Below are 24,787 nucleotides of genomic sequence, written 5' to 3'. Positions count from 1 at the left end.
AAATGGGTATAAGTGTTGTCTAAACACTCCAAATTCAACCCAAACTCTTATAATTAGTCAAATGCATTGGATTGCTACATATTTTGACCCTATAAACAGTAACAAATCTGTTTACTGCTTTGAATCAATCTTTTCTCGGTTTTAGCCTGTTTCGGGACAAAATGGGTATAAGTGTTGTCTAAACATTCCAAATTCAACCCGAACTCTTATAATTAGTCAAATGCATTGGATTGTTACATATATTGACCCTATAAACAGTAACAAAACTGTTTGCTGCTTCGAATTAATGTTTTCTCGGTTTTAGCCTGTTTCGGGACAAAATGGGTATAAGTGTTGTCTAAACATTCCAAATTCAACCCGAACTCTTATAATTAGTCAAATGCATTGGATCGTTACATATATTGACCCTATAAACAGTAATCAAACTGTTTACTCCTTTGAATCAATGTTTTCTCTGTTTTAGCCTGTTTCGGGACAAAATGGGTATAATTGTTGTCTAAACACTTCAAATTCATCCCAAACTCTTACAATTAGTCAAATGCATTGGATTGTCACACATTCTGACCTTAGAAACAGTAAAAAAGCTGTTTACTACTTCAAATCAATGTTTTCTCGGTTATAGCTTGTTTCGGGACAAAATGGGTATAATTGTTGTCTAAACACTTCAAATCAACCCGAACTCTTATAATTAGTCAATTGCATTGGATTATTATACATTCTGACCCTAGAAACAGTAACAAAGCTGTTTACTGCTTTGAATCAATGTTTTCTCAGTTTTAGCCTGTTTTGGGACAAAATGGGTATAAGTGTTGTCTAACCATTCCAAATTCAACCTGAACACTTATAATTAGTCAAATGCATTGGATTGTTACATATATTGACCCTATAAACAGTAACAAAACTGTTTGCTGCTTCGAATTAATGTTTTCTCGGTTTTAGCCTGTTTTCTCGGCTTAAGCTTATTTTGGGATAAAACAAGTTTAAGTATTGTCTAAACATTTCAAATTCATCCCAAACTCTTACAATTAGTCAAATGCATTGGATTGTCACACATTCTGACCCTATAAACAGTAACAAAGCTGTTTACTACTTCAAATCAATGTTTTCTCGGCTTAAGCTTGTTTTGGGATAAAAGAGGTTTAAGTGTTGCCTAAACACTTCAAATTCATCCCAAACTCTTACAATTAGTCAAATGCATTGGATTGTCACACATTCTGACCTTAGAAACAGTAAAAAAGCTGTTTACTACTTCAAATCAATGTTTTCTCGGTTATAGCTTGTTTCGGGACAAAATGGGTATAATTGTTGTCTAAACACTTCAAATTCAACCCGAACTCTTATAATTAGTCAAGTGCATTGCATTATTATACATTCTGACCCTAGAAACAGTAACAAAGCTGTTTACTGCTTTGAATCAATGTTTTCTCAGTTTTAGCCTGCTTTGGGACAAAATGGGTATAATTGTTGTCTAAACACTTCAAATTCATCCCAAACTCTTACAATTAGTCAAAAGCATTGGATTATTATACATTCCGACCCTAGAAACAGTAACAAAGCTCTTTACTGCTTTGAATCAATGTTTTCTCAGTTTTAGTCTGTTTTGGGACAAAATGGGTATAAGTGTTGTCTAAACACTCCAAATTCAACCCAAACTCTTATAATTAGTCAAATGCATTGGATTGCTACATATTTTGACCCTATAAACAGTAACAAATCTGTTTACTGCTTTGAATCAATCTTTTCTCGGTTTTAGCCTGTTTCGGGACAAAATGGGTATAAGTGTTGTCTAAACATTCCAAATTCAACCCGAACTCTTATAATTAGTCAAATGCATTGGATTGCTACATATTTTGACCCTATAAACAGTAACAAATCTGTTTACTGCTTCGAATCAATGTTTTCTCGGTTTTAGCCTGTTTCGGGACAAAATGGGTATAAGTGTTGTCTAAACATTCCAAATTCAACCCGAACTCTTATAATTAGTCAAATGCATTGGATCGTTACATATATTGACCCTATAAACAGTAATCAAACTGTTTACTCCTTCGAATCAATGTTTTCTCTGTTTTAGCCTGTTTCGGGACAAAATGGGTATAATTGTTGTCTAAACACTTCAAATTCATCCCAAACTCTTACAATTAGTCAAATGCATTGGATTGTCACACATTCTGACCTTAGAAACAGTAAAAAAGCTGTTTACTACTTCAAATCAATGTTTTCTCGGTTATAGCTTGTTTCGGGACAAAATGGGTATAATTGTTGTCTAAACACTTCAAATCAACCCGAACTCTTATAATTAGTCAATTGCATTGGATTATTATACATTCTGACCCTAGAAACAGTAACAAAGCTGTTTACTGCTTTGAATCAATGTTTTCTCAGTTTTAGCCTGTTTTGGGACAAAATGGGTATAAGTGTTGTCTAACCATTCCAAATTCAACCTGAACACTTATAATTAGTCAAATGCATTGGATTGTTACATATATTGACCCTATAAACAGTAACAAAACTGTTTGCTGCTTCGAATTAATGTTTTCTCGGTTTTAGCCTGTTTTCTCGGCTTAAGCTTATTTTGGGATAAAACAAGTTTAAGTATTGTCTAAACATTTCAAATTCATCCCAAACTCTTACAATTAGTCAAATGCATTGGATTGTCACACATTCTGACCCTATAAACAGTAACAAAGCTGTTTACTACTTCAAATCAATGTTTTCTCGGCTTAAGCTTGTTTTGGGATAAAAGAGGTTTAAGTGTTGCCTAAACACTTCAAATTCATCCCAAACTCTTACAATTAGTCAAATGCATTGGATTGTCACACATTCTGACCTTAGAAACAGTAAAAAAGCTGTTTACTACTTCAAATCAATGTTTTCTCGGTTATAGCTTGTTTCGGGACAAAATGGGTATAATTGTTGTTTAAACACTTCAAATTCAACCCGAACTCTTATAATTAGTCAAGTGCATTGCATTATTATACATTCTGACCCTAGAAACAGTAACAAAGCTGTTTACTGCTTTGAATCAATGTTTTCTCAGTTTTAGCCTGCTTTGGGACAAAATGGGTATAAGTGTTGTCTAAACATTCCAAATTCAACCTGAAATCTTATAATTAGTCAAATGCATTGGATTGTTACATATATCGACCCTATAAACAGTAACAAAACTGTTTACTGCTTCGAATTAATGTTTTCTCGGCTTAAGCTTGTTTTGGGATAAAACAAGCTTAAGTGTTGTCTAAACATTTCAAATTCATCTCAAACTCTTACAATTAGTCAAATGCATTGGATTGTTACACATTCTGACCCTAGAAACAGTAACAAAGCTGTTTACTACTTCAAATCTATGTTTTCTTTGTTTTAGCTTGTTTCGGGATAAAATGAGTATAATTTATTGATCGAGGACTTGATAATAAGGCCGTCCGTACGAACGTCCGTACAAGCGTCCGTACAGGCCAGGTCGTTAGGCCATTAGGCCGTAAGGGAAATAAGAATGAGATGAGCAGCAATGGCCTTATAAGAAAGAAGCCCATGAGGGAGAAGGATCTAGAAGGAATGAAATATCTCCCATGGATAGAGAATCACGTGTGTCTTCGGGTGGTGAAGCTTGGCGAGTCAAACAAGGGAATGGCATGTCGCTTTCACCATTAAGAATGATCACGACATGCCCAAGCAAGTGGCTAATCTTCTCCCTTTTCTATCTAACAGCTATGTTCTCTTTGCCTATATATATTAGGCCATGTAACAACATAAAAACTATTCTAATTCAAGTATTTTATCCTTCATTCTCTAAATTCTATCTTAGTATTTCCGCAATTCTAACATGGTATCAGAGCTTGGTTTCTATCCTTGACAAAACCAACTCCATTCTCTACATCTCTAAGTCTTGATTCTCCATTCTTGTTGTTCGCTTTCTATTCTCTCTCATATTACCCACCGGTCAAAAGCTTTACCCGGCGGTCAATAGCATACTACCATGGAGAACACCAAACCGCTCGTTCTTCCTACTGTCCTGAAGGGAGGAAACTACCTCCTGTGGTCAAGAACCACGAAAACCGCGTTGTGTGGCCGCGGACTTTGGAGCCACATCGAAGGTGGAAAAGCTCCAAAGAAAGTCACTCAAGACGATGGAAAAGAAACCATCAAAGAAGATGAAGAAGAGGCCAAGCTTCAAAAAGAGGCTAAGTGGTTTCAAGAAGACCAAACTGTCCTTTCCATACTTCAAAACTCTCTTGAGGCTCCCATATTAGAAGCCTATTCGTATTGTGAGACGGCTAGCGAATTACGGGAGACACTTAAAAATGTTTTCGGCAATATCTCCAACCTCACCCGAGTCTTTGAAGTAAAGAAGTCTATCAATGACCTGAGTCAAGAGGATATGGAGTTTAACAAACACTTTGGGAAGTTTAGGTCAGTTTGGGCTGAGTTTGAGATGCTCCGACCCAACACCATGGATCCGGCCATACTCAACGAGCGAAGGGAACAAGACAAAGTCTTTGCCCTACTTCTCACCCTCAACCCTACCTTCAACGACCTCATAAAGCACATCCTAAGGTCAGACAAGCTCCCAAGCCTTGATGATGTGTGTGCACAGATACAAAAAGAACAAGGCTCTCTCGGCTTGTTTAGCGGTAAAGGGGAGTTAGTCACGGCCAACAAAGGAGTCTTCAAGCAAGAGGATCAAAAGCCAAAGGGAGGATGTGAGCATTGTAAGAGGAAGAACCATACTAAGGAGAAATGTTGGTTTCTACACCCTCACTTACGTCCAAGTCACCATCACAAAGATCCGAGAGCCAACGTGACTCACACCAAGGACGAACAAGTCCAGACCGGCAGTTCCTCGAAGAACGGTGAAGAGGCGGCTTCCGGAGACTATGTGAGGAAATCTGATTTGGAGGCCTTCTTCAAGTCCTTGGCTCTCAAGGAGTCAAGTGGTAAAACATTTTTTACCCTAAAGCTTAATGACTCCCTAGTAGTAGATTCGGGTGCCTTTCACCATATGATTAGTAACTCGAATTTGCTAAATAATATAGAACCGACTAAGGGAAATGTTGTTATTGCTAATGGTGATAAAATACCAATTCAAGGCATAGGAAACTTAAAATTGTTTAACAAAGAGTCTAAAGCGTTTTATATGCCTAAGTTTACTTCAAATCTTTTGTCGGTTAAGAGAGCTACCAATGATCTAAATTGCTATGCTATATTTGGGCCTAATGATGTTTACTTTCAGGATATTGAGACTGGAAAACTGATTGGTGAAGGTGGAACCAAAGATGACCTTTATATTCTTGAAGATAGTTCACCAAGTTCACCAAAATCTGTTTCTTTTAGTTCTTGTCTTGGAATTTCTTTGAATGCAATGTGGCATGCTAGGCTAGGTCATCCTCATGCTAGGGCTCTTGAATTAATGATTCCTAATGTTTCTTTTGATCACTCTAGTTGTGAGGCTTGTATACTTGGAAAACATTGTAAAACTGTTTTCTCTAAGTCTACTACATGTTATGAAAAATGCTTTGACTTAGTTCATTCGGATGTTTGGACCTCTCCATGTGTTTCTTGGGATAATAACAAGTATTTTGTGACATTCATAGATGAAAAATCAAAATATACTTGGGTAACCTTACTTCCCTCCAAGGACCGTGTGATTATTGCTTTTATAAACTTTCAAAACTATGTGACTAATCAGTTTAATGCTAAGATTAAAGTATTTAGAACAGACAATGGAGGCGAGTATTCAAGCAATCGATTCAAAGAACACCTAGCAAAGCATGGCATTATCCATCAAACAAGTTGCCCCTACACTCCTCAACAAAATGGTGTAGCCGAAAGAAAGAACCGACACTTGATGGAAGTTGCAAGATCGATGATGTTCCATACTAATGTTCCAAGGAGATATTGGGGAGATGCAGTACTGACAGCCTGCTATCTAATCAACCGAACTCCAACGAAGATATTGGACGATAAATCGCCGTTTGAGGTACTAAACCAATTTAAACCATCACTTAGTCACCTAAAAGTGTTTGGATGTGTCTGTTTTGTGCTAGTACCAGGTGAGCTAAGGAACAAACTAGAAGCAAAAAGCACCAAGTGTATGTTCCTTGGTTACTCCATCACTCAAAAAGGCTACAAGTGTTTTGATCCGGTCAACAGCCGCACCTTTGTCTCTCGCGATGTCAAGTTTCTTGAAGACCAAGGCTACTTTGACAAGAAGGATTGGGCCGGCTTGAGAGATTTGGCGACGCCTACGGATCAGTCAGCGGGTCTCAAGTTTCTCCTCGATCATCTTGGAGTCACCCCCACTCAGCCGTCTCAATTGTCCCAGGATTCTACACCTGACTCATGTACCGGCCTGTCATTGCCTCTATCGGAGCCTTTGCCCGAACGGTCTGACATACCGGTTGATGTTGTGGCCCCGGAGCTGGAGGGGGAGAACAGTAGGCTAGATGAACCTGCGGTGGAAGCTGCTGCGTCTAGGGAACCAATATCGACTGAGCCAGCTCCAGAACCACAACCGGTCTCCCAGCCGCGTCGGAGCACACGCGTCCGGTCACATCCGTCTACTTGGAAGGACAAACGCGTCTACTACAACAACCAAGCTATGGCGCATCCCATACAAGCTGTCTGTTCTCTTGCGCACCTACCAGCTGATCATCAAGTGTTTCTTGGGAAACTAGACGCACAACCGATACCAAACACCTATGAGGAAGCGAAAGAAAGCAAAGAATGGCTTGGAGCGGTAGACGATGAAGTTGACGCCATGATACGTAATCACACATGGGATGAAGCTGACCTACCATCAGGGAAAAAGGCAGTGAGCTCAAAGTGGGTTTTCACAATCAAACATCTCAGCAATGGAGACATCGAGAGATACAAGGCAAGGTTAGTGGCCCGTGGCTTCACACAAACATACGGCTAGGACTACAAAGACACGTTCGCACCGGTGGCGAAGCTTCATACGGTGAGAGTAGTCTTATCCTTAGCTACGAACCTATCTTGGGAGTTATGGCAGATGGATGTCAAAAACGCCTTCCTACAAGGAGAATTAAAGGAAGAGGTTTACATGACACCACCACCGGGTCTTGAAGACATGATCGCTCCCGGGAAGGTATTGAGACTAAGGAAAGCTATATACGGTTTAAAACAATCCCCGCGAGCATGGTATCACAACTTGAGCACCACACTCATAGGATACGGCTTCAAGAAGTCCCACTCGGACCATTCTCTCTTTAGCCTTCAAAGCAACAAAGGTATAGTGGTTGTACTCGTCTATGTGGATGATCTTATCATCTCAGGAGACAACCAGGAAGGTATTAAAGACATTAAAGCTCACTTAAACTCTGTTTTTGATATCAAAGATCTTGGTGAGCTTAAGTACTTTCTTGGGATTGAAGTGTGCCGTTCTCCGGAAGGCTTATTTCTTTCACAAAGGAAGTACACCCTTGATTTGCTTTGTGAGACAGGAAAGCTAGGAGCCAAACCAGTCGACACTCCACTTCCTGATGGCTACCAAGTCGAACGAAAGGGGGAGAGGAATGATCCTCCATATGAAGATCCCTCTCGCTACCGCCGTCTTGTGGGTAAGTTGATCTATTTAACACTCACTCGACATGATATCTGCTATGCTGTGAATCAGGTTAGCCAATACATGAAAGCTCCAACAACCTACCACTGGAGTATCTTGGAGAGAATCCTCCACTATCTCAAGAAGAGTCCAGGCCAAGGCATATGGATGGGTAAAAATGACAACACCGAGCTTGTAGGATATTGTGACGCGGATTGGGCTGGTGATAGGACTGATAGGAGGTCTACAACGGGCTACTGCACCTTCATAGGAGGCAACCTAGTGACGTAGAAGAACAAGAAACAAAAGGTGGTATCAATGTCTAGTGCCGAGTCCGAATATAGAGCGATGCGGAAGCTGACCACGGAGCTCACATGGCTCAAGGCACTACTGGAAGAACTAGGCATCAAGTCATCAACACCAATTCCTATGCACTGTGACAATGAAGCTGCGATTCACATAGCCACAAACTCGGTGTTCCATGAACGAACTAAACACATCGAGTTGGATTGCCACAAGGTTCGAGAGAAGATCGAAGAAGGCGTTAGACTACCATACCATACACCAAGCGTGGACCAACTCGCTGATGTCTTCACCAAAGCAGCCAGTCGCAAAGTTTGTGATCAGATTCACAACAAACTTGGACTGGTTGACTTGACTCATCCTTGATCAAGTCCCCTACTCGTGACCATCACACTCTTTTTCCCTCAAGGTAGTTTTGTCCCATGAAGTTTTCTACTTTGAGGTTTTTAATGAGGTGATGGCTTACGAGACTCCAAGCTTAACCACTTCACCAGGTTAAGCTTGAGGGGGAGTATTGATCGAGGACTTGATAATAAGGCCGTCCGTACGAACGTCCGTACAGGCCAGGTCGTTAGGCCATTAGGCCGTAAGGGAAATAAGAATGAGATGAGCAGCAATGGCTTTATAAGAAAGAAGCCCATGAGGGAGAAGGATCTAGAAGGAATGAAATATCTCCCATGGATAGAGAATCAAGTGTGTCTTCGGGTGGTGAAGCTTGGCGAGTCAAACAAGGGAATGGCATGTCGCTTTCACCATTAAGAATGATCACGACATGCCCAAGCAAGTGGCTAATCTTCTCCCTTTTGTATCTAACAGCTATGTTATCTTTGCCTATATATATTAGGCCATGTAACAACATAAAAACTATTCTAATTCAAGTATTCTATCCTTCATTCTCTAAATTCTATCTTAGTATTTCCGCAATTCTAACATAATTGTTGTCTAAACACTTCAAATTCATCCCAAACTCTTACAATTAGTCAAATGCATTGGATTGTCACACATTCTGACCATAGAAACAGTAACAAAGCTGTTTAGTACTTCAAATCAATGTTTTCTCGGTTATAGCTTGTTTCAGGACATAATGGGTATAACTGTTGTCTAAACACTTCAAATTCAACCCGAACTCTTATAATTAGTCAATTGCATTGGATTATTATACATTCCGACCCTAGAAACAGTAACAAAGCTGTTTACTGCTTTGAATCAATGTTTTCTCAGTTTTAGCCTGTTTTGGGACAAAATGGGTATAAGTGTTGTCTAAACACTCCAAATTCAACCCGAACTCTTATAATTAGTCAAATGCATTGGACTGTTACATATATTGACCCTATAAACAGTAACAAATCTGTTTACTGCTTCGAATCAATGTTTTCCCGGCTTAAGTTTGTTTTGGGATAAAAGAGGTTTAAGTGTTGTCTAAACACTTAAAATTCATCCCAAATTCTTACAATTATTCAAATGCATTCGATTGTCACACATTCTGACCCTAGAAACAGTAACAAAGCTGTTTACTGCTTCGAATCAATGTTTTCTCTGTTTTAGCCTGTTTTCTCGGTTTAAGCGTGTTTTGCGATAAAACAGGTTTAAGTTTGTCTAAACACTCCTAATTCATCCAAAACTCTTACAATTAGTGAAGAGCATTGCCTTGTCACACATTCTGACCCTAGAAGCAGTAGCAAAGCTGTTTACTGCTTTGAATCAATGTTTCCTTGGTTTTAGCATGTTTCGGGACAAAATGGGTATAAGTGTTGTCTAAACACTTCAAATTCAACCCGAACTCTTATAATTAGTCAATTGCATTGGATTATTATACATTCCGACCCTAGAAACAGTAAAAAATCTGTTTACTGCTTTGAATCAATCTTTTCTCGGTTTTAGCCTGTTTCGGGACAAAATGGGTATAAGTGTGTCTAAACACTCCAAATTCAACCCGAACTCTTATAATTAGTCAAATGCATTAGATTGGTACATATTTTGACCCTATAAACAGTAACAAATCTGTTTACTGCTTTGAATCAATGTTTTCTCGGTTTTAGCCTGTTTCGGGACAAAATGGGTATAAGTGTTGTCTAAACATTCCAAATTCAACCCGAACTCTTATAATTAGTCAAATGGATTGTATCGTTACATATATTGACCCTATAAACAGTAACAAAACTGTTTACTGCTTCGAATCAATGTTTTCTCGGTTTTAGCATGTTTTCTCGGCTTAAGCTTGTTTTGGGATAAAAGAGGTTTAAGTGTTGCCTAAACACTTCAAATTCATCCCAAACTCTTACAGTTATTCAAATACATTCAATTCTCACACATTCTGACCCTAGAAACAGTAACAAAGCTGTTTACTGCTTCGAATCAATGTTTTCTCTGTTTTAGCCTGTTTCGGGACAAAATGGGTATAATTGTTGTCTAAACACTTCAAATTCATCCCAAGCTCTTACAATTAGTCAAATGCATTGGATTGTCACATATTCTGACCATAGAAACAGTAACAAAGCTGTTTACTACTTCAAATCAATGTTTTCTCGGTTATAGCTTGTTTCAGGACATAATGGGTATAACTGTTGTCTAAACACTTCAAATTCAACCCGAGCTCTTATAATTAGTCAATTGCATTGGATTATTATACATTCCGACCCTAGAAACAGTAACAAAGCTGTTTACTGCTTTGAATCAATGTTTTCTCAGTTTTAGCCTGTTTTGGGACAAAATGGGTATAAGTGTTGTCTAAACACTCCAAATTCAACCCGAACTCTTATAATTAGTCAAATGCATTAGACTGTTACATATATTGACCCTATAAACAGTAACAAATCTGTTTACTGCTTCGAATCAATGTTTTCTCGTTTTTAGCCTGTTTTCCCGGCTTAAGTTTGTTTTGGGATAAAAGAGGTTTAAGTGTTGTCTAAACACTTAAAATTCATCCCAAATTCTTACAATTATTCAAATGCATTCGATTGTCACACATTCTGACCCTAGAAACAGTAACAAAGCTGTTTACTGCTTCGAATCAATGTTTTCTCTGTTTTAGCCTGTTTTCTCGGTTTAAGCGTGTTTTGCGATAAAACAGGTTTAAGTGTTGTCTAAACACTCCTTATTCATCCAAAACTCTTACAATTAGTGAAGAGCATTGGCTTGTCACACATTCTGACCCTAGAAGCAGTAGCAAAGCTGTTTACTGCTTTGAATCAATGTTTCCTTGGTTTTAGCATGTTTCGGGACAAAATGGGTATAAGTGTCGTCTAAACACTTCAAATTCAACCCGAACTCTTATAATTAGTCAATTGCATTGGATTATTATACATTCCGACCCTAGAAACAGTAAAAAATCTGTTTACTGCTTTGAATCAATCTTTTCTCGGTTTTAGCCTGTTTCGGGACAAAATGGGTATAAGTGTGTCTAAACACTCCAAATTCAACCCGAACTCTTATAATTAGTCAAATGCATTAGATTGGTACATATTTTGACCCTATAAACAGTAACAAATCTGTTTACTGCTTTGAATCAATGTTTTCTCGGTTTTAGCCTGTTTCGGGACAAAATGGGTATAAGTGTTGTCTAAACATTCCAAATTCAACCCGAACTCTTATAATTAGTCAAATGGATTGGATCGTTACATATATTGACCCTATAAACAGTAACAAAACTGTTTACTGCTTCGAATCAATGTTTTCTCGGTTTTAGCATGTTTTCTCGGCTTAAGCTTGTTTTGGGATAAAAGAGGTTTAAGTGTTGCCTAAACACTTCAAATTCATCCCAAACTCTTACAGTTATTCAAATGCATTCAATTCTCACACATTCTGACCCTAGAAACAGTAACAAAGCTGTTTACTGCTTCGAATCAATGTTTTCTCTGTTTTAGCCTGTTTCGGGACAAAATGGGTATAATTGTTGTCTAAACACTTCAAATTCATCCCAAGCTCTTACAATTAGTCAAATGCATTGGATTGTCACACATTCTGACCATAGAAACAGTAACAAAGCTGTTTACTACTTCAAATCAATGTTTTCTCGGTTATAGCTTGTTTCAGGACATAATGGGTATAACTGTTGTCTAAACACTTCAAATTCAACCCGAACTCTTATAATTAGTCAATTGCATTGGATTATTATACATTCCGACCCTAGAAACAGTAACAAAGCTGTTTACTGCTTTGAATCAATGTTTTCTCAGTTTTAGCCTGTTTTGGGACAAAATGGGTATAAGTGTTGTCTAAACACTCCAAATTCAACCCGAACTCTTATAATTAGTCAAATGCATTGGACTGTTACATATATTGACCCTATAAACAGTAACAAATCTGTTTACTGCTTCGAATCAATGTTTTCTCGTTTTTAGCCTGTTTTCCCGGCTTAAGTTTGTTTTGGGATAAAAGAGGTTTAAGTGTTGTCTAAACACTTAAAATTCATCCCAAATTCTTACAATTATTCAAATGCATTCGATTGTCACACATTCTGACCCTAGAAACAGTAACAAAGCTGTTTACTGCTTCGAATCAATGTTTTCTCTGTTTTAGCCTGTTTTCTCGGTTTAAGCGTGTTATGCGATAAAACAGGTTTAAGTGTTGTCTAAACACTCCTAATTCATCCAAAACTCTTACAATTAGTGAAGAGCATTGGATTGTCACACATTCTGACCCTAGAAGAAGTAGCAAAGCTGTTTACTGCTTTGAATCAATGTTTCCTTGGTTTTAGCATGTTTCGGGACAAAATGGGTATAAGTGTTGTCTAAACACTTCAAATTCAACCCGAACTCTTATAATTAGTCAATTGCATTGGATTATTATACATTCCGACCCTAGAAACAGTAACAAAGCTGTTTACTGCTTTGAATCAATGTTTTCTCAGTTTTAGCCTGTTTTCGGACAAAATGGGTATAAGTGTTGTCTAAACACTCCAAATTCAACCCGAACTCTTATAATTAGTCAAATGCATTGGATTGCTACATATTTTGACCCTATAAACAGTAACAAATCTGTTTACTGCTTTGAATCAATCTTTTCTCGGTTTTAGCCTGTTTCGGGACAAAATGGGTATAAGTGTTGTCTAAACACTCCAAATTCAACCCGAACTCTTATAATTAGTCAAATGCATTAGATTGGTACATATTTTGACCCTATAAACAGTAACAAATCTGTTTACTGCTTTGAATCAATGTTTTCTCGGTTTTAGCCTGTTTCGGGACAAAATGGGTATAAGTGTTGTCTAAACATTCCAAATTCAACCCGAACTCTTATAATTAGTCAAATGGATTGGATCGTTACATATATTGACCCTATAAACAGTAACAAAACTGTTTACTGCTTCGAATCAATGTTTTCTCGGTTTTAGCATGTTTTCTCGGCTTAAGCTTGTTTTGGGATAAAAGAGGTTTAAGTGTTGCCTAAACACTTCAAATTCATCCCAAACTCTTACAGTTATTCAAATGCATTCAATTCTCACACATTCTGACCCTAGAAACAGTAACAAAGCTGTTTACTGCTTCGAATCAATGTTTTCTCTGTTTTAGCCTGTTTCGGGACAAAATGGGTATAATTGTTGTCTAAACACTTCAAATTCATCCCAAGCTCTTACAATTAGTCAAATGCATTGGATTGTCACACATTCTGACCATAGAAACAGTAACAAAGCTGTTTACTACATCAAATCAATGTTTTCTCGGTTATAGCTTGTTTCAGGACATAATGGGTATAACTGTTGTCTAAACACTTCAAATTCAACCCGAACTCTTATAATTAGTCAATTGCATTGGATTATTATACATTCCGACCCTAGAAACAGTAACAAAGCTGTTTACTGCTTTGAATCAATGTTTTCTCAGTTTTAGCCTGTTTTGGGACAAAATGGGTATAAGTGTTGTCTAAACACTCCAAATTCAACCCGAACTCTTATAATTAGTCAAATGCATTGGACTGTTACATATATTGACCCTATAAACAGTAACAAATCTGTTTACTGCTTCGAATCAATGTTTTCTCGTTTTTAGCCTGTTTTCCCGGCTTAAGTTTGTTTTGGGATAAAAGAGGTTTAAGTGTTGTCTAAACACTTAAAATTCATCCCAAATTCTTACAATTATTCAAATGCATTCGATTGTCACACATTCTGACCCTATAAACAGTAACAAAGCTGTTTACTGCTTCGAATCAATGTTTTCTCTGTTTTAGCCTGTTTTCTCGGTTTAAGCGTGTTTTGCGATAAAACAGGTTTAAGTGTTGTCTAAACACTCCTAATTCATCCAAAACTCTTACAATTAGTGAAGAGCATTGGATTGTCACACATTCTGACCCTAGAAGCAGTAGCAAAGCTGTTTACTGCTTTGAATCAATGTTTCCTTGGTTTTAGCATGTTTCGGTACAAAATGGGTATAAGTGTTGTCTAAACACTTCAAATTCAACCCGAACTCTTATAATTAGTCAATTGCATTGGATTATTATACATTCCGACCCTAGAAACAGTAACAAAGCTGTTTACTGCTTTGAATCAATGTTTTCTCAGTTTTAGCCTGTTTTCGGACAAAATGGGTATAAGTGTTGTCTAAACACTCCAAATTCAACCCGAACTCTTATAATTAGTCAAATGCATTGGATTGCTACATATTTTGACCCTATAAACAGTAACAAATCTGTTTACTGCTTTGAATCAATCTTTTCTCGGTTTTAGCCTGTTTCGGGACAAAATGGGTATAAGTGTTGTCTAAACACTCCAAATTCAACCCGAACTCTTATAATTAGTCAAATGCATTGGATTGGTACATATTTTGACCCTATAAACAGTAACAAATCTGTTTACTGCTTTGAATCAATGTTTTCTCGGTTTTAGCATGTTTTCTCGGCTTAAGCTTGTTTTGGGATAAAAGAGGTTTAAGTGTTGCCTAAACACTTCAAATTCATCCCAAACTCTTACAGTTATTCAAATGCATTCAATTCTCACACATTCTGACCCTAGAAACAGTAACAAAGCTATTTACTGCTTCGAATCAATGTTTTCTCTGTTTTAGCCTCTTTCGGGACAAAATGGGTATAATTGTTGTCTAAACACTTCAAATTCATCCCAAGCTCTTACAATTAGTCAAATGCATTGGATTGTCACACATTCTGACCATAGAAACAGTAACAAAGCTGTTTACTACTTCAAATCAATGTTTTCTCGGTTATAGCTTGTTTCAGGACATAATGGGTATAACTGTTGTCTAAACACTTCAAATTCAACCCGAGCTCTTATAATTAGTCAATTGCATTGGATTATTATACATTCCGACCCTAGAAACAGTAACAAAGCTGTTTACTGCTTTGAATCAATGTTTTCTCAGTTTTAGCCTGTTTTGGGACAAAATGGGTATAAGTGTTGTCTAAACACTCCAAATTCAACCCGAACTCTTATAATTAGTCAAATGCATTGGACTGTTACATATATTGACCCTATAAACAGTAACAAATCTGTTTACTGCTTCGAATCAATGTTTTCTCGTTTTTAGCCTGTTTTCCCGGCTTAAGTTTGTTTTGGGATAAAAGAGGTTTAAGTGTTGTCTAAACACTTAAAATTCATCCCAAATTCTTACAATTATTCAAATGCATTCGATTGTCACACATTCTGACCCTAGAAACAGTAACAAAGCTGTTTACTGCTTCGAATCAATGTTTTCTCTGTTTTAGCCTGTTTTCTCGGTTTAAGCGTGTTTTGCGATAAAACAGGTTTAAGTGTTGTCTAAACACTCCTAATTCATCCAAAACTCTTACAATTAGTGAAGAGCATTGGATTGTCACACATTCTGACCCTAGAAGCAGTAGCAAAGCTGTTTACTGCTTTGAATCAATGTTTCCTTGGTTTTAGCATGTTTCGGGACAAAATGGGTATAAGTGTTGTCTAAACACTTCAAATTCAACCCGAACTCTTATAATTAGTCAATTGCATTGGATTATTATACATTCCGACCCTAGAAACAGTAACAAAGCTGTTTACTGCTTTGAATCAATGTTTTCTCAGTTTTAGCCTGTTTTCGGACAAAATGGGTATAAGTGTTGTCTAAACACTCCAAATTCAACCCGAACTCTTATAATTAGTCAAATGCATTGGATTGCTACATATTTTGACCCTATAAACAGTAACAAATCTGTTTACTGCTTTGAATCAATCTTTTCTCGGTTTTAGCCTGTTTCGGGACAAAATGGGTATAAGTGTTGTCTAAACACTCCAAATTCAACCCGAACTCTTATAATTAGTCAAATGCATTGGATTGGTACATATTTTGACCCTATAAACAGTAACAAATCTGTTTACTGCTTTGAATCAATGTTTTCTCGGTTTTAGCATGTTTTCTCGGCTTAAGCTTGTTTTGGGATAAAAGAGGTTTAAGTGTTGCCTAAACACTTCAAATTCATCCCAAACTCTTACAGTTATTCAAATGCATTCAATTCTCACACATTCTGACCCTAGAAACAGTAACAAAGCTATTTACTGCTTCGAATCAATGTTTTCTCTGTTTTAGCCTCTTTCGGGACAAAATGGGTATAATTGTTGTCTAAACACTTCAAATTCATCCCAAGCTCTTACAATTAGTCAAATGCATTGGATTGTCACACATTCTGACCATAGAAACAGTAACAAAGCTGTTTACTACTTCAAATCAATGTTTTCTCGGTTATAGCTTGTTTCAGGACATAATGGGTATAACTGTTGTCTAAACACTTCAAATTCAACCCGAGCTCTTATAATTAGTCAATTGCATTGGATTATTATACATTCCGACCCTAGAAACAGTAACAAAGCTGTTTACTGCTTTGAATCAATGTTTTCTCAGTTTTAGCCTGTTTTGGGACAAAATGGGTATAAGTGTTGTCTAAACACTCCAAATTCAACCCGAACTCTTATAATTAGTCAAATGCATTGGACTGTTACATATATTGACCCTATAAACAGTAACAAATCTGTTTACTGCTTCGAATCAATGTTTTCTCGTTTTTAGCCTGTTTTCCCGGCTTAAGTTTGTTTTGGGATAAAAGAGGTTTAAGTGTTGTCTAAACACTTAAAATTCATCCCAAATTCTTACAATTATTCAAATGCATTCGATTGTCACACATTCTGACCCTAGAAACAGTAACAAAGCTGTTTACTGCTTCGAATCAATGTTTTCTCTGTTTTAGCCTGTTTTCTCGGTTTAAGCGTGTTATGCGATAAAACAGGTTTAAGTGTTGTCTAAACACTCCTAATTCATCCAAAACTCTTACAATTAGTGAAGAGCATTGCCTTGTCACACATTCTGACCCTAGAAGCAGTAGCAAAGCTGTTTACTGCTTTGAATCAATGTTTCCTTGGTTTTAGCATGTTTCGGGACAAAATGGGTATAAGTGTTGTCTAAACACTTCAAATTCAACCCGAACTCTTATAATTAGTCAATTGCATTGGATTATTATACATTCCGACCCTAGAAACAGTAAAAAATCTGTTTACTGCTTTGAATCAATCTTTTCTCGGTTTTAGCCTGTTTCGGGACAAAATGGGTATAAGTGTGTCTAAACACTCCAAATTCAACCCGAACTCTTATAATTAGTCAAATGCATTAGATTGGTACATATTTTGACCCTATAAACAGTAACAAATCTGTTTACTGCTTTGAATCAATGTTTTCTCGGTTTTAGCCTGTTTCGGGACAAAATGGGTATAAGTGTTGTCTAAACATTCCAAATTCAACCCGAACTCTTATAATTAGTCAAATGGATTGTATCGTTACATATATTGACCCTATAAACAGTAACAAAACTGTTTACTGCTTCGAATCAATGTTTTCTCGGTTTTAGCATGTTTTCTCGGCTTAAGCTTGTTTTGGGATAAAAGAGGTTTAAGTGTTGCCTAAACACTTCAAATTCATCCCAAACTCTTACAGTTATTCAAATACATTCAATTCTCACACATTCTGACCCTAGAAACAGTAACAAAGCTGTTTACTGCTTCGAATCAATGTTTTCTCTGTTTTAGCCTGTTTCGGGACAAAATGGGTATAATTGTTGTCTAAACACTTCAAATTCATCCCAAGCTCTTACAATTAGTCAAATGCATTGGATTGTCACACATTCTGACCATAGAAACAGTAACAAAGCTGTTTACTACTTCAAATCAATGTTTTCTCGGTTATAGCTTGTTTCAGGACATAATGGGTATAACTGTTGTCTAAACACTTCAAATTCAACCCGAGCTCTTATAATTAGTCAATTGCATTGGATTATTATACATTCCGACCCTAGAAACAGTAACAAAGCTGTTTACTGCTTTGAATCAATGTTTTCTCAGTTTTAGCCTGTTTTGGGACAAAATGGGTATAAGTGTTGTCTAAACACTCCAAATTCAACCCGAACTCTTATAATTAGTCAAATGCATTAGACTGTTACATATATTGACCCTATAAACAGTAACAAATCTGTTTACTGCTTCGAATCAATGTTTTCTCGTTTTTAGCCTGTTTTCCCGGCTTAAGTTTGTTTTGGGATAAAAGAGGTTTAAGTGTTGTCTAAACACTTAAAATTCATCCCAAATTCTTACAATTATTCAAATGCATTCGATTGTCACACATTCTGACCCTAGAAACAGTAACAAAGCTGTTTACTGCTTCGAATCAATGTTTTCTCTGTTTTAGCCTGTTTTCTCGGTTTAAGCGTGTTTTGCGATAAAACAGGTTTAAGTGTTGTCTAAACACTCCTTATTCATCCAAAACTCTTACAATTAGTGAAGAGCATTGGCTTGTCACACATTCTGACCCTAGAAGCAGTAGCAAAGCTGTTTACTGCTTTGAATCAATGTTTCCTTGGTTTTAGCATGTTTCGGGACAAAATGGGTATAAGTGTCGTCTAAACACTTCAAATTCAACCCGAACTCTTATAATTAGTCAATTGCATTGGATTATTATACATTCCGACCCTAGAAACAGTAAAAAATCTGTTTACTGCTTTGAATCAATCTTTTCTCGGTTTTAGCCTGTTTCGGGACAAAATGGGTATAAGTGTGTCTAAACACTCCAAATTCAACCCGAACTCTTATAATTAGTCAAATGCATTAGATTGGTACATATTTTGACCCTATAAACAGTAACAAATCTGTTTACTGCTTTGAATCAATGTTTTCTCGGTTTTAGCCTGTTTCGGGACAAAATGGGTATAAGTGTTGTCTAAACATTCCAAATTCAACCCGAACTCTTATAATTAGTCAAATGGATTGGATCGTTACATATATTGACCCTATAAACAGTAACAAAACTGTTTACTGCTTCGAATCAATGTTTTCTCGGTTTTAGCATGTTTTCTCGGCTTAAGCTTGTTTTGGGATAAAAGAGGTTTAAGTGTTGCCTAAACACTTCAAATTCATCCCAAACTCTTACAGTTATTCAAATGCATTCAATTCTCACACATTCTGACCCTAGAAACAGTAACAAAGCTGTTTACTGCTTCGAATCAATGTTTTCTCTGTTTTAGCCTGTTTCGGGACAAAATGGGTATAATTGTTGTCTAAACACTTCAAATTCATCCCAAGCTCTTACAATTAGTCAAATGCATTGGATTGTCACACATTCTAACCATAGAAACAGTAACAAAGCTGTTTACTACTTCAAATCAATGTTTTCTCGGTTATAGCTTGTTTCAGGACATAATGGGTATAACTGTTGTCTAAACACTTCAAATTCAACCCGAACTCTTATAATTAGTCAATTGCATTGGATTATTATACATTCCGACCCTAGAAACAGTAACAAAGCTGTTTACTGCTTTGAATCAATGTTTTCTCAGTTTTAGCCTGTTTTGGGACAAAATGGGTATAAGTGTTGTCTAAACACTCCAAATTCAACCCGAACTCTTATAATTAGTCAAATGCATTGGACTGTTACATATATTGACCCTATAAACAGTAACAAATCTGTTTACTGCTTCGAATCAATGTTTTCTCGTTTTTAGCCTGTTTTCCCGGCTTAAGTTTGTTTTGGGATAAAAGAGGTTTAAGTGTTGTCTAAACACTTAAAATTCATCCCAAATTCTTACAATTATTCAAATGCATTCGATTGTCACACATTCTGACCCTAGAAACAGTAACAAAGCTGTTTACTGCTTCGAATCAATGTTTTCTCTGTTTTAGCCTGTTTTCTCGGTTTAAGCGTGTTATGCGATAAAACAGGTTTAAGTGTTGTCTAAACACTCCTAATTCATCCAAAACTCTTACAATTAGTGAAGAGCATTGGATTGTCACACATTCTGACCCTAGAAGAAGTAGCAAAGCTGTTTACTGCTTTGAATCAATGTTTCCTTGGTTTTAGCATGTTTCGGGACAAAATGGGTATAAGTGTTGTCTAAACACTTCAAATTCAACCCGAACTCTTATAATTAGTCAATTGCATTGGATTATTATACATTCCGACCCTAGAAACAGTAACAAAGCTGTTTACTGCTTTGAATCAATGTTTTCTCAGTTTTAGCCTGTTTTCGGACAAAATGGGTATAAGTGTTGTCTAAACACTCCAAATTCAACCCGAACTCTTATAATTAGTCAAATGCATTGGATTGCTACATATTTTGACCCTATAAACAGTAAAAAATCTGTTTACTGCTTTGAATCAATCTTTTCTCGGTTTTAGCCTGTTTCGGGACAAAATGGGTATAAGTGTTGTCTAAACACTCCAAATTCAACCCGAACTCTTATAATTAGTCAAATGCATTAGATTGGTACATATTTTGACCCTATAAACAGTAACAAATCTGTTTACTGCTTTGAATCAATGTTTTCTCGGTTTTAGCCTGTTTCGGGACAAAATGGGTATAAGTGTTGTCTAAACATTCCAAATTCAACCCGAACTCTTATAATTAGTCAAATGGATTGGATCGTTACATATATTGACCCTATAAACAGTAACAAAACTGTTTACTGCTTCGAATCAATGTTTTCTCGGTTTTAGCATGTTTTCTCGGCTTAAGCTTGTTTTGGGATAAAAGAGGTTTAAGTGTTGCCTAAACACTTCAAATTCATCCCAAACTCTTACAGTTATTCAAATGCATTCAATTCTCACACATTCTGACCCTAGAAACAGTAACAAAGCTGTTTACTGCTTCGAATCAATGTTTTCTCTGTTTTAGCCTGTTTCGGGACAAAATGGGTATAATTGTTGTCTAAACACTTCAAATTCATCCCAAGCTCTTACAATTAGTCAAATGCATTGGATTGTCACACATTCTGACCATAGAAACAGTAACAAAGCTGTTTACTACATCAAATCAATGTTTTCTCGGTTATAGCTTGTTTCAGGACATAATGGGTATAACTGTTGTCTAAACACTTCAAATTCAACCCGAACTCTTATAATTAGTCAATTGCATTGGATTATTATACATTCCGACCCTAGAAACAGTAACAAAGCTGTTTACTGCTTTGAATCAATGTTTTCTCAGTTTTAGCCTGTTTTGGGACAAAATGGGTATAAGTGTTGTCTAAACACTCCAAATTCAACCCGAACTCTTATAATTAGTCAAATGCATTGGACTGTTACATATATTGACCCTATAAACAGTAACAAATCTGTTTACTGCTTCGAATCAATGTTTTCTCGTTTTTAGCCTGTTTTCCCGGCTTAAGTTTGTTTTGGGATAAAAGAGGTTTAAGTGTTGTCTAAACACTTAAAATTCATCCCAAATTCTTACAATTATTCAAATGCATTCGATTGTCACACATTCTGACCCTAGAAACAGTAACAAAGCTGTTTACTGCTTCGAATCAATGTTTTCTCTGTTTTAGCCTGTTTTCTCGGTTTAAGCGTGTTATGCGATAAAACAGGTTTAAGTGTTGTCTAAACACTCCTAATTCATCCAAAACTCTTACAATTAGTGAAGAGCATTGGATTGTCACACATTCTGACCCTAGAAGAAGTAGCAAAGCTGTTTACTGCTTTGAATCAATGTTTCCTTGGTTTTAGCATGTTTCGGGACAAAATGGGTATAAGTGTTGTCTAAACACTTCAAATTCAACCCGAACTCTTATAATTAGTCAATTGCATTGGATTATTATACATTCCGACCCTAGAAACAGTAACAAAGCTGTTTACTGCTTTGAATCAATGTTTTCTCAGTTTTAGCCTGTTTTCGGACAAAATGGGTATAAGTGTTGTCTAAACACTCCAAATTCAACCCGAACTCTTATAATTAGTCAAATGCATTGGATTGCTACATATTTTGACCCTATAAACAGTAACAAATCTGTTTACTGCTTTGAATCAATGTTTTCTCGGTTTTAGCCTGTTTCGGGACAAAATGGGTATAAGTGTTGTCTAAACATTCCAAATTCAACCCGAACTCTTATAATTAGTCAAATGGATTGGATCGTTACATATATTGACCCTATAAACAGTAACAAAACTGTTTACTGCTTCGAATCAATGTTTTCTCGGTTTTAGCATGTTTTCTCGGCTTAAGCTTGTTTTGGGATAAAAGAGGTTTAAGTGTTGCCTAAACACTTCAAATTCATCCCAAACTCTTACAGTTATTCAAATGCATTCAATTCTCACACATTCTGACCCTAGAAACAGTAACAAAGCTGTTTACTGCTTCGAATCAATGTTTTCTCTGTTTTAGCCTGTTTCGGGACAAAATGGGTATAATTGTTGTCTAAACACTTCAAATTCATCCCAAGCTCTTACAATTAGTCAAATGCATTGGATTGTCACACATTCTGACCATAGAAACAGTAACAAAGCTGTTTACTACTTCAAATCAATGTTTTCTCGGTTATAGCTTGTTTCAGGACATAATGGGTATAACTGTTGTCTAAACACTTCAAATTCAACCCGAACTCTTATAATTAGTCAATTGCATTGGATTATTATACATTCCGACCCTAGAAACAGTAAAAAATCTGTTTACTGCTTTGAATCAATCTTTTCTCGGTTTTAGCCTGTTTCGGGACAAAATGGGTATAAGTGTGTCTAAACACTCCAAATTCAACCCGAACTCTTATAATTAGTCAAATGCATTAGATTGGTACATATTTTGACCCTATAAACAGTAACAAATCTGTTTACTGCTTTGAATCAATGTTTTCTCGGTTTTAGCCTGTTTCGGGACAAAATGGGTATAAGTGTTGTCTAAACATTCCAAATTCAACCCGAACTCTTATAATTAGTCAAATGGATTGGATCGTTACATATATTGACCCTATAAACAGTAACAAAACTGTTTACTGCTTCGAATCAATGTTTTCTCGGTTTTAGCATGTTTTCTCGGCTTAAGCTTGTTTTGGGATAAAAGAGGTTTAAGTGTTGCCTAAACACTTCAAATTCATCCCAAACTCTTACAGTTATTCAAATGCATTCAATTCTCACACATTCTGACCCTAGAAACAGTAACAAAGCTGTTTACTGCTTCGAATCAATGTTTTCTCTGTTTTAGCCTGTTTCGGGACAAAATGGGTATAATTGTTGTCTAAACACTTCAAATTCATCCCAAGCTCTTACAATTAGTCAAATGCATTGGATTGTCACACATTCTGACCATAGAAACAGTAACAAAGCTGTTTACTACTTCAAATCAATGTTTTCTCGGTTATAGCTTGTTTCAGGACATAATGGGTATAACTGTTGTCTAAACACTTCAAATTCAACCCGAACTCTTATAATTAGTCAATTGCATTGGATTATTATACATTCCGACCCTAGAAACAGTAACAAAGCTGTTTACTGCTTTGAATCAATGTTTTCTCAGTTTTAGCCTGTTTTGGGACAAAATGGGTATAAGTGTTGTCTAAACACTCCAAATTCAACCCGAACTCTTATAATTAGTCAAATGCATTGGACTGTTACATATATTGACCCTATAAACAGTAACAAATCTGTTTACTGCTTCGAATCAATGTTTTCTCGTTTTTAGCCTGTTTTCCCGGCTTAAGTTTGTTTTGGGATAAAAGAGGTTTAAGTGTTGTCTAAACACTTAAAATTCATCCCAAATTCTTACAATTATTCAAATGCATTCGATTGTCACACATTCTGACCCTAGAAACAGTAACAAAGCTGTTTACTGCTTCGAATCAATGTTTTCTCTGTTTTAGCCTGTTTTCTCGGTTTAAGCGTGTTTTGCGATAAAACAGGTTTAAGTGTTGTCTAAACACTCATAATTCATCCAAAACTCTTACAATTAGTGAAGAGCATTGGATTGTCACACATTATGACCCTAGAAGCAGTAGCAAAGCTGTTTACTGCTTTGAATCAATGTTTCCTTGGTTTTAGCATGTTTCGGGACAAAATGGGTATAAGTGTTGTCTAAACACTTCAAATTCAACCCGAACTCTTATAATTAGTCAATTGCATTGGATTATTATACATTCCGACCCTAGAAACAGTAACAAAGCTGTTTACTGCTTTGAATCAATGTTTTCTCAGTTTTAGCCTGTTTTCGGACAAAATGGGTATAAGTGTTGTCTAAACACTCCAAATTCAACCCGAACTCTTATAATTAGTCAAATGCATTGGATTGCTACATATTTTGACCCTATAAACAGTAAAAAATCTGTTTACTGCTTTGAATCAATCTTTTCTCGGTTTTAGCCTGTTTCGGGACAAAATGGGTATAAGTGTTGTCTAAACACTCCAAATTCAACCCGAACTCTTATAATTAGTCAAATGCATTGGATTGGTACATATTTTGACCCTATAAACAGTAACAAATCTGTTTACTGCTTTGAATCAATGTTTTCTCGGTTTTAGCCTGTTTCGGGACAACATGGGTATAAGTGTTGTCTAAACATTCCAAATTCAACCCGAACTCTTATAATTAGTCAAATGGATTGGATCTTTACATATATTGACCCTATAAACAGTAACAAAACTGTTTACTGCTTCAAATCAATGTTTTCTCGGTTTTAGCATGTTTTCTCGGCTTAAGCTTGTTTTGGGATAAAAGAGGTTTAAGTGT

General features: G+C 36.5%; 1 protein-coding gene across 1 annotated transcript; it reads left to right on the top strand.

Annotated features, from left to right (window-relative positions):
* The first annotated feature begins 3,973 nt into the window (after nt 1-3,973).
* LOC147940078 (uncharacterized) lies at nt 3,974-6,913 on the top strand. The gene is made up of 3 exons (XM_087461134.1): nt 3,974-4,489; nt 4,592-4,931; nt 6,042-6,913. The coding sequence occupies exons 1-3, from the start codon at nt 3,974-3,976 to the stop codon at nt 6,911-6,913; spliced, it is 1,728 nt and encodes a 575-aa protein (XP_087317260.1).
* Nucleotides 6,914-24,787: the final 17,874 nt, after the last annotated feature.

Source organism: Camelina sativa, chromosome 8 (assembly GCF_030686135.1).
Source record: "Camelina sativa cultivar CO46 ecotype springtype chromosome 8, ASM3068613v1".
Classification (NCBI taxonomy): domain Eukaryota; kingdom Viridiplantae; phylum Streptophyta; class Magnoliopsida; order Brassicales; family Brassicaceae; genus Camelina; species Camelina sativa.
The sequence above is the reverse complement of the archived record's forward strand: the minus strand, read 5'-3'. Positions and strand labels throughout refer to the sequence as shown.

Bases quoted from the DNA above. Each gene is read 5' to 3' on its own strand.
- LOC147940078 (XM_087461134.1), top strand. From the start codon at position 3,974: ATGGAGAACACCAAACCGCTCGTTCTTCCTACTGTCCTGAAGGGAGGA. The intron at 4,490-4,591 runs GTCTTTGCCCTA...GTGTGTGCACAG, and splicing joins AGCGAAGGGAACAAGACAAA to ATACAAAAAGAACAAGGCTC. The intron at 4,932-6,041 runs GTAAAACATTTT...GTTTTGTGCTAG, and splicing joins GGCTCTCAAGGAGTCAAGTG to TACCAGGTGAGCTAAGGAAC.